General features: G+C 44.9%; 1 protein-coding gene across 2 annotated transcripts in view; it reads left to right on the forward strand.

The window, feature by feature from the left end:
* Window positions 1–16,009, forward strand: part of Dcbld1 (discoidin, CUB and LCCL domain containing 1) — a 55,751-nt gene that overhangs the window by 26,670 nt on the left and 13,072 nt on the right. For both annotated transcript variants that reach the window (XM_033763194.1, XM_033763193.1), the window contains exons 3-4: window positions 8,550–8,684; window positions 9,780–9,831. In XM_033763194.1, coding sequence (XP_033619085.1) covers window positions 8,550–8,684; window positions 9,780–9,831 — 187 coding nt within the window. The remainder of the gene's footprint in view (window positions 1–8,549; window positions 8,685–9,779; window positions 9,832–16,009) is intronic.

Genomic DNA, 16,009 nt, shown 5'->3' on the forward strand with positions numbered 1-16,009 from the left:
AACACTAAATCTGCTGGCAGATACACTAGGTAGAACTCTTGAAGACGTTGGTGTAGGCAGAGTCTTTATGAACAGAACCCAGGTTGCAAAGGAAATATCACAAAGAATCAACGACTGGGATCTCATCCTATTAAAAAAAAGCTTTTGAACAGTGAAAGAAACCACTAACAGAGTGAAGAGACAACTCACAGTATGGAAAAAAATTTTTGCCAGCTGTTTCTCAGACAAAGAATTGATATCTAGAATGTATAAAGAACTCAAAAAATCAGGACCCCCCCCAAATTTAAAGACCTAGTCCAGAAATGGGCATCTGAGATGAAGAAGTAGAAATGGTAAATAGGTATATGAAAAAAATGTTCGATATCACTGATCACTTGAAATATGCAAATTAAAACAATACTGAGATTCTTTCTCACTCCAGAAAAAATGGTTGTTGTGAAGAAGTCAACCCATAACAAATGATGGTGGGGCTGTGGGAAAAGTAACCCTGCCCCACTCTTGGTGGTCTGTAGACCGGTACAACCACTGTGGAAACCAGTGTAGAAATTCCTCAAAAACCTAAAACTAAAAGTCCCATTTGAGCCAGCTGTTCTCCTTGGTATCCTCCCAAATGTGCTTGGAAACAGCCTAAATGCCCATCAACTGATGAGTGGATAAAGAAGATGTGTTTTTCTTCTACAGTAGAGTACTACTCTGCCATAAAGAAGGGTGAGCTTGAGTCATTTCTAGATAACTGGATGCACCTTGAGACCATATTCTTCAGTGAAATAAATTTGACACAAATATTTAAATACCAAATTGTTTCTCTGGTGTGAGAAACTGAAAGTGTGAATAAGGACCAAAATGTACAACAGTTTTTTGAAATGGGAAGAAAATGTTCAAATGAGAAGGGAAGCAAGAGAAGGAAGAGGGGGAAAGGAAGAGAAGAATTTAAAAAATAGGGGAAAATGGAAACGAAGCTTTGTAAATGAGTGGAAGAGGTTGAAGGGAGGGGAGCAGAAGGGGAAAAGGGAGCAGCAAGATATATCATGTGCAGGTGCAGACTCCCCACGACGAGTGTTACCGCCGTGAGGAAATGGTGAGGACGCAGAGCCCGAGAGCAGGAAGGAGTCTGAGCTAAGCTCTCTGCCTCGTGTCTTATCAGACAGGCTCCTTGTGCATTCGGCACTGCAACGGTTTCCAGCATCCCAGGTAGCTGCGGCCTCCGCTCCGCACCGCCCTTTCCCTGCAGATAGGCCCGACACACAGCTTCGCCAGGCCTCACTGACAGGCGGGTGCCTTCTTCACAGAAGATGAGCTTGGAAAATGAGCTTATCTTATATTCAGGCACATAAAACAATGGAAGGGCAGCCGGATCTGTTCTAGGACAGATATATCTTATGTGTTCGTTTTTGCCTTTTTTAGACAGGGTCTTGCTATGTAGTCTAGGCTGGCCTTGAACTCATTAGTAGGACACACTGGCCTCGGAATCACTGTGATGCTTCTGCCTCAGCCTCCCGAGAACTGGGATTACACATGTGTGCCACCATGCCTAATTTGAATATATTTACTTATAAACCTGTAATTTGAAGTTGCAAGCAAAACTCTATTAAGCAAATCTCTTTAAATTTAAAATCACTGAATAGGACATTTGAGATTGCTGCTTGATACAGATTATTTTTGTGATGTTAAATGATAGGTTAGTTCAGGAAAACATTTAAGTATTTTGATCATGGGAGGAAAGTAGGTACTGATACATAGTATACCCTGCTACATAGGATAACCACATTTAAAATGTGATGTATCTGATGTTTGACTAAAGAGAGGAGACTGAGTTCACACTGAAGATCATTACTCTTGTTTTCGTCTTTGCTCGGACATGTTTGCAGTACAAGGCGGTCACATTCACCATGGGAAGTTGGCCATGTGCATAGCACAAATTGCTCCTCTCTACGCCCCCCCTCAACTACTGGGACATTTACAAAAGGTCCATCTCCCAGCTTCCCATTACCCATCTTTTGCTCTATAAATTATTCTACTCTGGTGTCTCATGCAACAGAAGCCATATGATATTTGGACTTGTGTGTCTCATTTATTTCACAAACATTATGGTCTCAAGGTGCATCCATTTTAGTGCAAGGAAGTAAGTTCATCCTCCTCCACAGCAGGGTGGCGCTGCGCTGTGTGTAAGCAGCAGGTTTTCTTCATCCTCGTGGCCCCAGTGCTCTGCTCCATCCTGCAGAGACTGCTGAGCTCACGCTGCCGCCCTCACTGTGCCCAGCCCTTCCTTGTGCAGTAGGGTGGGAGTAGCAGAGTGTGGACTTCTCAAGCCCTCTGTGTGTTTGGTTTGGCTGTTATGTACATTTTTCACCACCTGCACTGCTTATCTACAGGTTAAGCAACCTACTCTGAAAATCCAGCCTCCACATCTAAAGCACTCTGAGCACTGATTTGCCACTGAGAATGCTTTGGGTCCAGAGCACCCTGGATCTGGGTTCAGAGCAGGGCTGCTTGGCTGTAGATTCCGAGCACATGCTCTGCAGTCCCAACCCCTTCAAGATCTGAGTCCCAGCTGACCCAAGATTCCGACCTGTGTGTCCTCTTGGAAACTCCCTGGTTTACTGCCGTTTCCTCCTGCCAGCCGCAGCTCCCTCCAGGTGGGAGGAAGTACCTGTGAGGCCTCGTGGTCTTGGACGCCTGCCTGAAAGTCTCAGCCTCTTCTCCTAGCTGTCTCCCCCACTCCAGCAGACACTTCCTGCCATGCAGTTTTATACTTGCTGATGTTCTTCCTTCCTGAGGTCTCTTCCTTCCTTGCTTTTCCTGTCCCTTCTGACACACATGCACAGGCGCACACACACACACACACACACACACACACACACACACACACACACATTCTTCAGGTCTCAAGCTTAGAGCTGGCTCTAGAAACTTCTGTGACACCAGGCAGACCCAGTCACTGCCTCCCGGTGCTCAGGATTTCTGACCCTCCAACGGAGTCCTGAGTTCACGTTGAGGGGATGATTTGGGCTATTGCGGATGTAGGTTTTCCTGAGTCTGGACGTGCCCTTGAACGGTCCTTTGTTGTCCCTTACTGCCTAGCATAGTCTTCTCATTGCAAATGTGCAATCAGCATCTAACAAACCAGATTGCATGCAGCTTAGTTTTGCCAACATAATGTGAAATTCAGAATTCTTTGAGGAGAAGAGTGTGACTATCATTGTCACGCTGCAGGAGGCTTCATAGTCTCTTCTCCTCCTGGCCCTGAAGCGTGTCACTGGCTGCACTCTCAGATCTCTGAACAGTCCGTGCAGACCTGGGGTCTCACAGAAATGTCACTTCTCCCCATGCAGGTGCTGCCCCTTCTCAGTAGCCTGTGTGAGGGGCTGTTGCCAGCTCTGACAGGAGGGAGCAGAAGCTCTAAGGGTCACAGGAAGCTGCTCAGGATCGCTTGATGTGATCAGGATCACTTGATGTGATCAGGATCGCTTGATGTGATCAGGATTGCGGCGGGTGGAGGCTCAGACACCTGCTGCCGGGCACCCCCAGTGCATGCAGTGTGACCATCACCTGAGCCCACCTTGTGCCCCACAGGACCCCGGGTAGAGCTCTCATTTATCACCTCCTGAAGAGAGGGAAGCTTCTCCAGGCCTCCCAAGGGGCACCCTAAGATTAAAATGGGATTCTGAAAAACCACTTGCAGAGAGTAGTGGTGTAAAAAGTTTAATCAAAATCCTACAGGGACGCGGGTGGTACCTGGTGAGGAGGAAGCAGTTTCCTGAGGGACCTGCTTCATGGTCAGTGAAGTGAATCACATTCTGCTACATGATTTGCGCTGTAGAAAACCAGGAAATCCCTACATTTCCTGCATCCCCAGGATCAAGCCGTTGCCAGTGTCCTCTGAGGACACAGATGTGAAGCCCACAGGTAGGGTTTGTGTTGCACTGGAAACAAGACAATCGTCAAAAGTAGGAAATCGTAGGAAGAGCTTGACTCATACCCAGATTTCTCAACTGCTGTTTAGAATGTCGTGCCTGACCTAGGGCAGCAAGAGCTCAGCATTGTGCCATCTGAGTATTTTTAACCCCAAAGAGAACACGCAAGACGGGAAGTCTGCATTTCACAAATAGTTTATCTCTCAGGCATATTAGGGAGCAGAATGCAAAATTGTTAGAAGAGTACTGAGAAACCACTTCAGAGCATTTCCAGCAGAGTCCTGCTCTTCCGTCTGGTGTTTCATTAACAGAGCCACAGGCCTCCAGGGGAACGCAGCTGGCCTGTCCTCCCTGCTCAGCAGACTTGGTTTCAGTCACCACCAGCACTGGTCAGGAAAGCTGGCAGCCCAGGTGAGCAGGCAGCCTTGGTGCTGAGCCGCCCTGCCCTGGGCCCCCACAGCTCCGTCTAGGAATCCAAAGGCTCCTTTGTCCTGTCACTGACTTTTGTCTGGGAGCCAGCTGCAGAAACTCGGTAGGGAGGGCGCTCACAGTGGGCTGTGACTATGGTTTCAATGGCACAGTCCAGGAATATCCCCTTTTTATGCTAATTTCCTTCCTTTTCAAAGAAAAGGGGCCTGAAAATTCTGTGCTTTTGTACGACGATCCTTGTGCACTTAGCGAGAACAGATGGGAAATGGACACGAGTCCAGAGCATTCTCAGCATCAGCATTTCGAGACCTGTTGAATCCATGTGCCACAAGTCACAGCTCTGGAGCACGCTGGGGACACTTTCCTGGCCCCTGATGGTGTGGCCCTTGGCTGCCTGTGCCCAAGGACGGTCCCTGTGGTCCACTGCACACTCTTTGTGATGAAGAACTACATGCATGCTTCGAATGGACTCCAGAGGCTGTAGGGGCCGCACAGCCCTGCCAGAGTGCCATTCTCAGTGGTGTCTGCATTTCTGTTGCTGATGGTGCAGCTATGAGGGAAAGAGTTTCTTTGTTTTTGTGAATGGTGTGCATGATGTTTTTTTAATGCTTCTAAATCCCTCTCCCAGAAGCATTCACTCCATTCCATCAATTTCAAGGTCAGAACCACACAGCCATCTGAGAAGACCAGATTGGCCATCCACCCAGCCATCACTGCTGTGAGGCAGTCTTGGGCGACAGGCATAGACACGGGGATGTGTGTGAGTCGCTGCTGCTGGATTCTGGGCTGGGCAGAAAGGCCGCTGTCCCTTCCTGCAGGACAGCTCTCTTATTCATGTGTGGAAAGATGAAGGGGCTTCTCAGCTGTGAGTGGAACCGTGGCCCCAAACAAAGGAAGTGTAGACAGGAACTGTCCTGCTGTGCCCCAGAAGGCAGCTCCTGGGGCTCCGGCCTTTCTTCCTCCTGTCCAAGAAATCAGCTCATTGTACTCCAGGCTTGGTCTCGAGCCTAGTGCCGAGTGCCATGGTGCTGACTCTGGCAGCTCTCACAGCTCCTGGAATGGCCTGTGAAAGGGAACAGCTTTCGATCATGAACAGCGGTGCGAGCTGACTGGGAGTCTGCGACACACAGCCAGACCCAGCCACCTGTAGATAAGGACAGAGCGGGCGGGTGCATCACCAGTCCTGGTGCAGAAGGGCACCTCGCACCAGCTGGGTTTGGGCAGCGTGGTGGAGGAAGTCTCCCCTCAGAAGAATCATTTCTCAGAAGAGTCCCTCGCGAAGGACAGACTGAGATGGTCTCCGGGGTCTCCCTGCACCGCCTGTCCCATTTTGCCACCTCACCCTCATCTCTCCAGCCCTAGGGATGTTACTAACCTGAGTCGCTCAGAGGAGCCCGCATCTGTCAAACTGAAGTCAGGCAGTGGCCAGGACACTGCCCGGCAGCCTAGGTTTCACCTGAGCCTGATGGTCCCTCCCGCCAGTGAGGCTGTGGTTGTGAGGGAGCCTTGAGAGTGCCTTGGATAATGTCTTTTACACGGAAAAGGCCGTCCTGCTCCCTCATTCACTTAGGGCTCTGCAGCACCTTGGTGAGGGTGTGGGAGGGAAGTGTGTCTAGGGTTAGGGTAATTAGAGGAGGGTGTGCCCACCTTTCCACTGAACTTCTTCCAGAAGTGTTCACATGCCTGTCATGGCTTCAGCAGGGTGAAACCAAATTAGAGTTTTACTATGCTCGTGTGGTTTGGTCTAGGGAATCATATATATTGCACAACTTAGTGAAAGGACATATAATTTGTCTATTTTTGTAAAATATGTACAATTTTGCAAGCCTCCTTTCAGCTCTTTCACACAAAATCAAAAAAAAAAAACCCAAATAAATTCTTGTTGATAATCAATTTTGATTCCTTGCTTCATGGTTTTCATTAGCACTCAGTGGACTGCTATAGAAAATTAGGCAGAAGTATCTTAATCTCTTTCCCATCAAAGGAACAAACACCTGACACCTACAACTTGAGGAGGAGAGGTTTATTTAGGCCCACGGTTTTCAGGGTGGGGGGCTCTGCCCATAGCACCAGGAAGCAGAGCCAAGAACCAGTGAGCAGGGAAGAGCTGGGGACAAAAATACTCTTCAGGTCACACCTGTGACCTCCTGCAGCACATTCAGCCGGGAGCTCATCTATAGATTAATCATGGGTGAGCGCTGCACCCCGAGACCCAGTCACCTTCCCCAAATCCCACCTCTGAATACAGCAGTTCAGGGGGACACTTTAGGTCTAAACCATAACAAGAGATTAGTATCAAAGTTTAGAGAGTAGTAGTTGGTAAATATAAAAGTGGCTAATGTGGGCAGAGAAGTTTTCTAATTTATTATCAGTAGCAACAAGTGATGGTTATTTCATTTTTATCCTTTGATTTATGAAACAGTTCTTCATCTGTTACCTGTGCAAAGAACAAAGGTATTTCAAACATAGGTAAAACAAACAGAGTAAGTTGGAAAAGTTAAGCACGATAACCTGACTCACTTTAATCTTGCAAAAGTGCTTATTTGACTTCATTATACAAGGAAAGATTCCATCTTAGATTGCCTATCTATAATACTTATGAACATGTTAAACACTGTAGAAACCTGTATTACCTGTTACACTATTTTATCTTGCTTCTCCACATCTGTTGACTTCTCCATGATATTTCAAAGAGACACAATTAAATGCATTTTATTTATGTTTTTGTTTGGTTTGGCTTCTTCAAACCATTGCAAGTAAAACATTTCAGTTCCATTCAAACAGTATTTGAGAGGCTGCCCCTGCCAGCTACGGTACCACCTTCTGGAGATAGAGATGGATATGAACCGTTCTTGCTCCATAGAACACAGTCTATAGAGAAAGTGGGCATTACTACCATTAACTTAATCATTTACTAAAGACACTTGCATGGCTTTTGGATTGTGCTGGATATACCCTTCTAGCTGATTTGCAAGTATTAGGTCAAGTAAGTTAATTATATATAAGGGTTCCTAAAGAGGAGGTTGTTTTGATTTGGATTTTGCTGTAACTTAGTAGTGGGGAGCAGCTACCACTAGGGTGTGCAGGTTAGCACCAAGCGCTCACTCATCCTGTCCCGTGGAACTTCCTGGACTGGACAGGACAGAGATCCAATGCTTGCTCGCAGGAGAGGAGCACCTGGCTGGGTTTGAGATGCTCTCCTGTGTGTGAGTTGGTCCCACCCACATCATTCTGGGGCCATACTCGTCTGGAATTGGAGTGGTCTTTCCACTCCTCCTGTTCGTGCTGTCATTATCGCTATTCTATTTTGAGAGAAGTTACTGACATTTGGACATCTGTTTTTAAAAGGCACTTGCTGATCCCTATTTTATAGAATCTTAAGCACGGGACTTTTGAGATGACAATCTGTAAACTAACCTTTTGCTTGAGCAGTCTTAGGAAGGGCTTTATGTTTTTGTTTCCTTAAGCTCCTAGTCCAGTGATAGCTCTTAGAGCTTTCGACGACAGCAAATAGCCTGCTGCAGCATGAGGGGCATAAGTTCCCCACTACTGTCCTCATATAATTTTGCCCTTTGAAAGTTCATTAAATTCCTATTGCTTTTCAAGCAACTTCCTCTAGAAACAATATTATACACTTAGCTGCATAATTTATACTATGGTGTTGGGAAAACCTTTAGAAATTATTCTGCTTTAGTATAAACCTCATTTTACAGAACAAAATACACTGTTACTATAAAAGAGATACAAATATGAACATGGTCTGTGCCCAAGATTTTTACTGTGTTAGGCTCTCTTTCCATCCTGGCTCTTCCTTGGAATTTGTGTTCCTTTGAGCAAATTTAGGAAGATTCTAGAATATATTTTTGTGTAACATTCTGTTGGCTACCTAAAGTTTTTGAGTTTGTGTCTGTTGGTCATCTTTTTCCAAAATTAAACCCTGCATCTCGGTTTGTTCCTGATTAACCAGCTCCGGCCTGATGCTCATCTGGACTGAGCCACTTTCCCCTCTTTGGCCCAGCAATCTAACAAAATTCATAAATCAGTCACAGATTTTCCATCACAGTGTGGAGCACAACTCCAGCTGGGTTCGGATCAGAGTGTTACATACGTGTTACATGGGAAACTCGACTTTGGGAGAACGACCACACCGCTCTTCTTCATGCCGATGGGAGCTGTGAAATGTGCCCTTCATGTGCTCTGTGTTAGGTCCGTACTGCGGAAGTGTGACCGTTCCCAGAGAGCTCCTGCTGAACACCAGCGAAGTAACTGTGCACTTTAAGAGTGGATCCCACATCTCTGGACGGGGCTTCCTGCTGACTTACGCCAGCAGCGACCACCCAGGTATGGCAGAAGAATCCACTGTGTCAGAGTTCCTGTTGCTGTTCATCTCCTGCTCGGACAGAACTGTGGTCTCATGTGGGAAGTAAGATGTGAGGGAGGAGAGGAACTGTGTCCTTGTGAGTTTGGCCTGAACTGAGCCGTTCTATAGGATTGGTGGATGGGTCTGCTGACCTGTGTGGGATAGGGTGGGTCCCATTTTCCCTGGAAGCCTTGGCTCCCACATCTCTGGCGTCCCCTCCCAGCCGTCCTGGCCCCTCCAACTTTTTCCTTGCCCAGACCCTACGCCTTTCACCTAGGGATTTCTCCCCACAGCCACCCCAGTGCCCCACCACAGAGTGGAGAGGAGGCAAAAAGCATGAATATTGGCCGTAAGCAGTGGACCCCAGCCCAGCCACTGTGTACAGAGGTTCTCATCTGCCTAGGGCCACAGAGGGGCCACCCAGTGTGGTATCACTCACTGGCCTTGGCAGAAACACCTGGGAAGGAGAGGCACCATTCATTTCCTTTGTGGCCAGTCAATATGGCGAGTGCCCCATATGTTGTGCCTTAAGATGCTTGAAGTTTTTGAAGAGAAAGAACTATTATGGCAAGAATGGGTTGTTCAGCATAGGTTTGTCTCACGCATCCGCACCTCAGCTCCCCCCGTGTGGAGCGTTGGGTGACCTGTGCAGATTGCTCTGAGAGCACCATCTTGTAAGTGCTTGGGCCCCAGGGACCCAGGCTGGTGCGCTGCCAGCTCTGTGAATGCATGCGCTGTGTCCCTGGCTGCCACTGGCTAAATTGCTGGGTCAGAAGGTTCCTGGGAGCCTTTGCACTGAGCCACACTGGCTTTGGAGGTGGCTTTCCACTCTAATGATTTTTCACACATGATTTTTGCAGGTATGTAGTGGCAGTTTTCTGTTGGAAATAGAGTATATTATTGTTCACTCCATGGTAACATTGAGAAACCACCACTGGCAATAGGAAGCAGAAAACACAGGCAACTAGATAATGAATAAATTCTTTTAAAAGTTGCTTTTGTATTTAAAAGAAATATGTAACTATAAGTTCCCTAATTTCTACATAGTCTGCTGATTTGAGTTTTCTTTGTGACAGAATTAATAACCTGTCTGGAACGAGGAAACCATTACTTGAAGACAGAATTCAGGTAAATAGAGGGGTCCTGGCTGGGCTGTGGTCATGCTGCTGCTAAACGTTTTGTTTTCCCTCCTTTGAAGCCAGACCGTGCTCTGTTTGTGCTGAGTTTGTAGCTGTCTCATGTGGCATTGGATGGAGGATATTTGAAAGAGTTTCTTAGGTGGAAGAGGGCAGCAGGCTTCTTTGTCGTGGCCGATAGTCAAAGCATTGACCAACTCCTGTTAGAGTGAAAAAGCAGAGAGGTAACATGTGAGCGAGCAAGCCAGCTGTGCTCAGGCAGACTTCGTTTATTCACAAAAATAAGTCGAGGGCTGCATGTAGGCATGGGCCGTCATTGCTGCCCCAAGGCCCTACTGTTGCCAGGTGCCGTCAGAGTCTGCAGCCCATGTTTTCCTGACCAGAATTGGGGGGAGACTTTTGCAGTTCTTTCCTGGAAGAAGATAAGGGAGGATGTGTTTTGTCTTTCCCACTAAAGAAAACCTGCTAAGAATAATGAGATAAAAACTGTCATCCAGCCCTAGATTAACTAGAAAACCTAGATGATCTATTTGACCTGCCTTTCTCACCTAGAAAGTGAAGTAGTCCTGGGCACAATTCCCCAGCTCGCCGTGTCAGGGTTGGTGACTCCTCACTGTGCAGAACTGTCCTGAGAGAGGCTGGGTGTTCACAGCCCTGTGGGATGTCCCAGACCTGGCTGAGTGTCTTCTGGTATGAAAACGCCCTCCTCAAGACTGCTGAGCTACAGACTGTTGCCAGCAGCAGCACCGACCCAGCCTAGCCGAATCCAGTGCATTCTTGGTGGAGGCTGCGGCTGTCCTTGTTGGCACAGGGGCTGCTCACACGAGTACCCCATGTGCCCACAGCTGCTTCTGTGTTAGGTTGAGGACAGAGGCACAAAACAGCCCGCCCAGGGCTCAGGACACAGGGCTGAGCACCGTGGTCCTCTTGGACACGTGGACATGCTGAGTGTGACCGGTTTAGGTGCAAAGCCCGGCCAGCGTCAGCTAACGCTGAGTCTGGTGGTGAACAGGAGTAACCTTCAGCGCTGCCTGTGAGGTCACTGTTCCACACAGGCCTGCACCAGCACTCTCTGAGGTTACGGCCACACCGGCATACTCCAGAGGTGACAAGACCTTGGGCGTCATAGGTCACTTTATGTTCATCCAGGGGAAGGGTCTGCATTCAGATCTGCAGGTTCAGGCCCTCAGCCACTGTCTGTGATTCAGAGGCACAGGGAGCTTCAAAGGCATGGCAAAGCCCCAGTGTGCCCATAAACCCATGGCCAGCAAAACTGGGCTGTGAACAGGAGGCTACGTGGCTTCTGTGACTTGTACTTACTGTGACATGCACTTGTCTGACACGAAGCTGTTGCCATTTTCATTAAAGTGCAGACCCCATATGTCTCATGTACCTCATGGCACCATTCTGCCTCCCTGAAATCCAAACATCCTGCATCCCAAGCTCTGTCTGGCTCTGGGGAATTGGTGCAAAGGAACTGTGCACCCAGAGTAGGGGTCTGCATTTTTATTTGTTAATTTCTTGATTACTCTTATAATTCTGGGATTCCAAAGGTCACTAGGAAATGATTACAAAACATTTATTTGGATAGATCTGATAGCCGCTTGATAATTAAATTATTATGTTAGCAGATTAAATTGTTTAAGTCGACAAAAGGAAACTGAAAGAAAATGAAATAAAAACAACTTATTTTGGAATATGTTTAGGGCGGTATACTCTTTAAACAAACCAAGTTAACACTTAAAATGGTATATATACAAAGAAAGATATAGGCATTCACCTTCAAAGCTACCGGAGTTCCTTTGCTATTCCGGCTTTCTTTTTAAATGTTTTTCACGAACACGTACAGCTGACCCTCATATCCCTTATACCGCGACACTTGAAGGAATGTGAGCTAAAGAAAATGGGTCCAATAGGGATTACGTGGAATATCCATCGTCGCAGCTTCGAAGGTCGTGCGGAGCCTGGTCGTCCAGCCATCACAGAACGCCTTCAGCCACACTGCACTCCACGGCGCATTTCTGGGGAGTATCAGGAAAGATGACTGTCAAATAAATTGAACTATCATTTCAAAATACACCTTTTTTTAGGATTGCAAAGTAATTTATAGCTTACATTGATTAGAACCATCCAGTACAGTGAACACTGACACCATGTACCTAAGAAACAAGTAAACCGTGGCAGGTTCCTATTGAGACATGTTACGGGTGAAGACACATCCAGATACTGAGGCTGGGGGGGGCTCTCTGATAATCTTTGCGTTCATTATATGCAGAAATGAACAGAATTTGGACATATCGAATTAAATAGAATACATTTCTAATTTTGCCTCCTTTTTACTCCTTTTTACTTTTTAATGTGGCTACCAGCATGTTTAAATTTGCCTTTGTGGTTTCCATTAAGTTACTCATGGAAAGTGCAAGTGTAGCACCTAGAGCTATTGCAGTACATATAACACAAGTGAAGCTCCAGGGGACTCCCTTTTTGTCTTCTTTCTACCCATAAAAAACATACATTCTCATATGTTTTAAGAACTTCTTTTTATAAAAATGAGATGAATCATTCCTAGTACCTTAATTTTTCATAGGCATCTGAGTATCAAACTACATAAGGCAGGTCATTATTTAATAGAGTTTATGGCAAATTCTTTTTTTTTCTTTTTATTGAGGTTATTGGTACAATCTAGGTATACAATACAATTACATTCATCATTGGGATTCTGTACCTTTGCACAATAGGTCTTGATTCTCATTTTTCCCCTTGTCCCTGCCCTCCCTTCACCCCCTCCTCCCCTCCCCATTTACAAACACTTTATTTCCATTTTTTCAGTTTCTCATATTTTTCTCCTCTCCCTTATTACCTTTCCCCCACCCTTCCCACTTTCCTTACACCTTTAGCCTTTTACTTCCTATTTTACATTATTAATTATCTCATTAGGATCCTGTGTACTGTTGTAGTTTTTCACACCAAAGAAACTATTCGGTATTTCAGTTAAAGAAATCTCTGTATGAACATTAAAAATAGGGAATCCTAAAATAAAACTAAAAAGGAAAGTAAAAGAGAAAAGGCAATGATGTGACATCAAAATAATCCTTAATTCTGGAGATGAAAATGGTCCCTGAACATATTTAAATTGCTTCTCGCTCTTATAGTCTTATTCTTTTTTTCATTATTTAGAGAATACTTTATTAGTTTCTGTAATCAAACCCACGTAGATACGACCTTACATATTTAGTACGATGTGTTACCCCTGTACACATGGGAAAAAAATAGATTAACATTTCTAGACCAATATGGTTGTCCATTTCTGTACAATGCCAAGTCAACACAGTAAATTGGGATGACTTTTTCCAAAGTTGGCAGCACCGTTAAAGTTTCCCAAAATTCAATTTATATATATGTGTGTGTGTGTGTGTGTGTCTGTGGTGTGTGTGTGCGTGTGTGTGTGTGTGTGTGTATAGACTCATAATAGTATGTTATGCATCGATAGCAGCAACAGCTTTTCCAGGTTCTGCAGTCATCTGAACAAAATTATAGACATTCAGCGCATTCCATTAAAAAAAAACAAAAACAAAGAAAAGAATAATATCCAGACAACAGCAAAGTTCTGTTGCTGTTGTGGTACCTGGCACCATTTTTTCTATTAGCCTCTTAATCATCATCTGGAAAGAGAACATTCTAGAGTAATATCATTAAATGTAGCTCTGATAAAGCATGGTCCCTACTATGTATCATAAAGCTGGTACTAGATATTTTACATTCATAGAGGTATGGTACAGTACTGTCCTACATCAATAATACTAGATTCAGTTTTGGTTTGAAATTTACTTTGTCTGCAAATAAGATTGCTACCCCTGTTTTTTTCTGGGCTCCTGTCACATGGAGAATTATTTTCTATCTTTTCACTTTCAGTCTATGGGCTTCTTTTTGCACTAGGTGTGTTTCTTTAATACAACATATTATTGGATTTTGCTTCTTATTCCATTTTGCCAGTCTATTTCTCTTGATTGGTGAGTTGAGGCCATTGACATTGCTGGTTATAACTGATATGTACTGACTTATTATTGACATGTTATTGGCCTTTTGTTGACCCTTTTTACTTTTTCACCTCCTTTTAATTTCTAGCCTTGCTTATTTGATTTGCTTTGTTGGGCCTCATGGTGTTGTTGCCTTCATTGTCTTTTTCTAGGATCTTGTTTAGAATTGCTTGTAGTGCTGGTTTGGTATTCATGTAGTTTCTCAAGTGTTCTTTGTCGTGGAAGTGTCTTATTTCCCCCTCCATTTTGAAAGAGAGTTTTGCTGGATACATCAGTCTAGGTTGGAGGTTGTTCTCTTTTAGTACTTGAAATATCTCATTCCAGGCTCTCCTTGCCCCAAGGGTTTGTGTTGAAAAGTCTGCTGTGATTCTGATGGGCTTTCCTTTGTATGTGATTTGTTTCTTTTCTCTTACTGCTTGTAGTATTTTGTTCTTCTGTTGGGTTTCTGGGATCTTGATTATTATATGTCTAGGTGTAGATTTTTTTTGATTGTAGCTAGTTGGGGTCCTATATGCCTCAGTTATCTGAATGTCAAATTCTTCCCCTCTGTTTGGGAAGTTTTCTGTCATTAATTCTGCAAACAGCTTTTTTAAGTCATTTGTATTTTCTCCTGCTACTTCATGTATTCCTATCAGTCTTATGTTATTCTTCTTTGCATCATCTAGGAGTTGTTGGATCGATTTCTCATGATCTCTTACTGTTTTTAAGAGACCTCTCTTTTCATGGTCACTGACTGCAATCTTATCTTCTATATCTGAGAGCCTATCTTCGCATTCTTTTATTCTGTTGCGTACACTTTCAATAGAGTGTTTAATCTCCTGGATATCTGTTTGAATCTGTTTTATGGATTCCATTTCTTTCCTATGTTGGGCGTTTATTTTTTCCATTTCTTTCTTATGCTGGGCCTTCATGGCTTCTATCATGGTCCTGAGCTCATCTATTTTTTTGTCAGTTTCTGCTCTAGAGTCTCGAATCACGAGTTCCATTTTGCTCACTATATCTATGGTTATCTGGGAAATTATTTCTGTTTTGAATTTTTCCATAGCCTGATTGATCTGTTTTGTTACTTCCTGTGCTTTGAGTTCAGGGTGACCTGGTGGTCCACTATCAGTGTTTTCATCCTCATTTGCCCTACTGTTTGCCATTGGTGAACTGGAAGTCTGTCCTTGTGTCTTGCTTAAGTATTTTCTCATTTTAATTTTTGTTGTCGGATTGTCCTTGGTTTAATCTCTGGATTATTACCCAAATCTTCCTGATATAGTTGCACCCTAGCTTCTGTGTCTCTAACAACCCACAGACATTCTCATCTTCATAACATCAGAGAAAACAGCTCATCAAATCAACGGCAATGCTTTACCCCAACTGATACAATCAGCAACACATTAAGATCAAGCACAACTTGGACACTGACCACCTGTGGTAGTCACTAGTCTATCACCCTTAAATCATTTGAATTAAATTGAAATCAAGAAGCAGTCCAGAACATGTCTGCAGTGAACAAAGTTTTCAATATAGTATATTTACCATTTAATGGCACAGACAGAGCGAGGATGCAAGACCCCTGATCTCAGTTAGCTGATTGCTGAACCCCATGACGCTGACTGACCTCGGGCTGCAAGGCCCAGATTGAGTTCCCCAACCTTCTGAATGGTTGAACACCGAAACATTCTATTACACGTTTCCCACACCCTTTCTTTAAAGATGTTCAAAGTTGGGAACTCAGAAAAATACCCTTGATGACCACCTCTGTCTTTGCAGAGTGGGTCCAAAGACTTGCACAGTCAGGAGGTCTGAGAGTGCAGGGGGGGGTGTTATGGGGGTTCAGGGGTGCCCGCGCGGCTACCTTCCCGGCGCTTGAGCGATGGCTGCTGGGTCGGGAGCAGGCGTGGTTCCCCTTCCCGCGGTGGATCGGGGCCCAGCCTACCTCCCAGCGCTTGAGTGATGGCGATCGCAAATTCTTATTAAAACAAACAATGACTGTGTAAAACTTGCCTTTAGAATAACATTTTAGATCAATCTGTGTTCACAAATCATGTTTCTGACTTTTTGTTAAAGCAAGATATTCCTTCCTGCCTTTTCTATGGAAGACAGAAAAATACTTTTAAAATTTAAGGACAGTTTAGTACTTTTTGT

This window comes from Fukomys damarensis, unplaced genomic scaffold (assembly GCF_012274545.1).
Source record: "Fukomys damarensis isolate Sample0158 unplaced genomic scaffold, DMR_v1.0_HiC HiC_scaffold_14, whole genome shotgun sequence".
NCBI classification, from domain to species: Eukaryota; Metazoa; Chordata; class Mammalia; order Rodentia; family Bathyergidae; genus Fukomys; species Fukomys damarensis.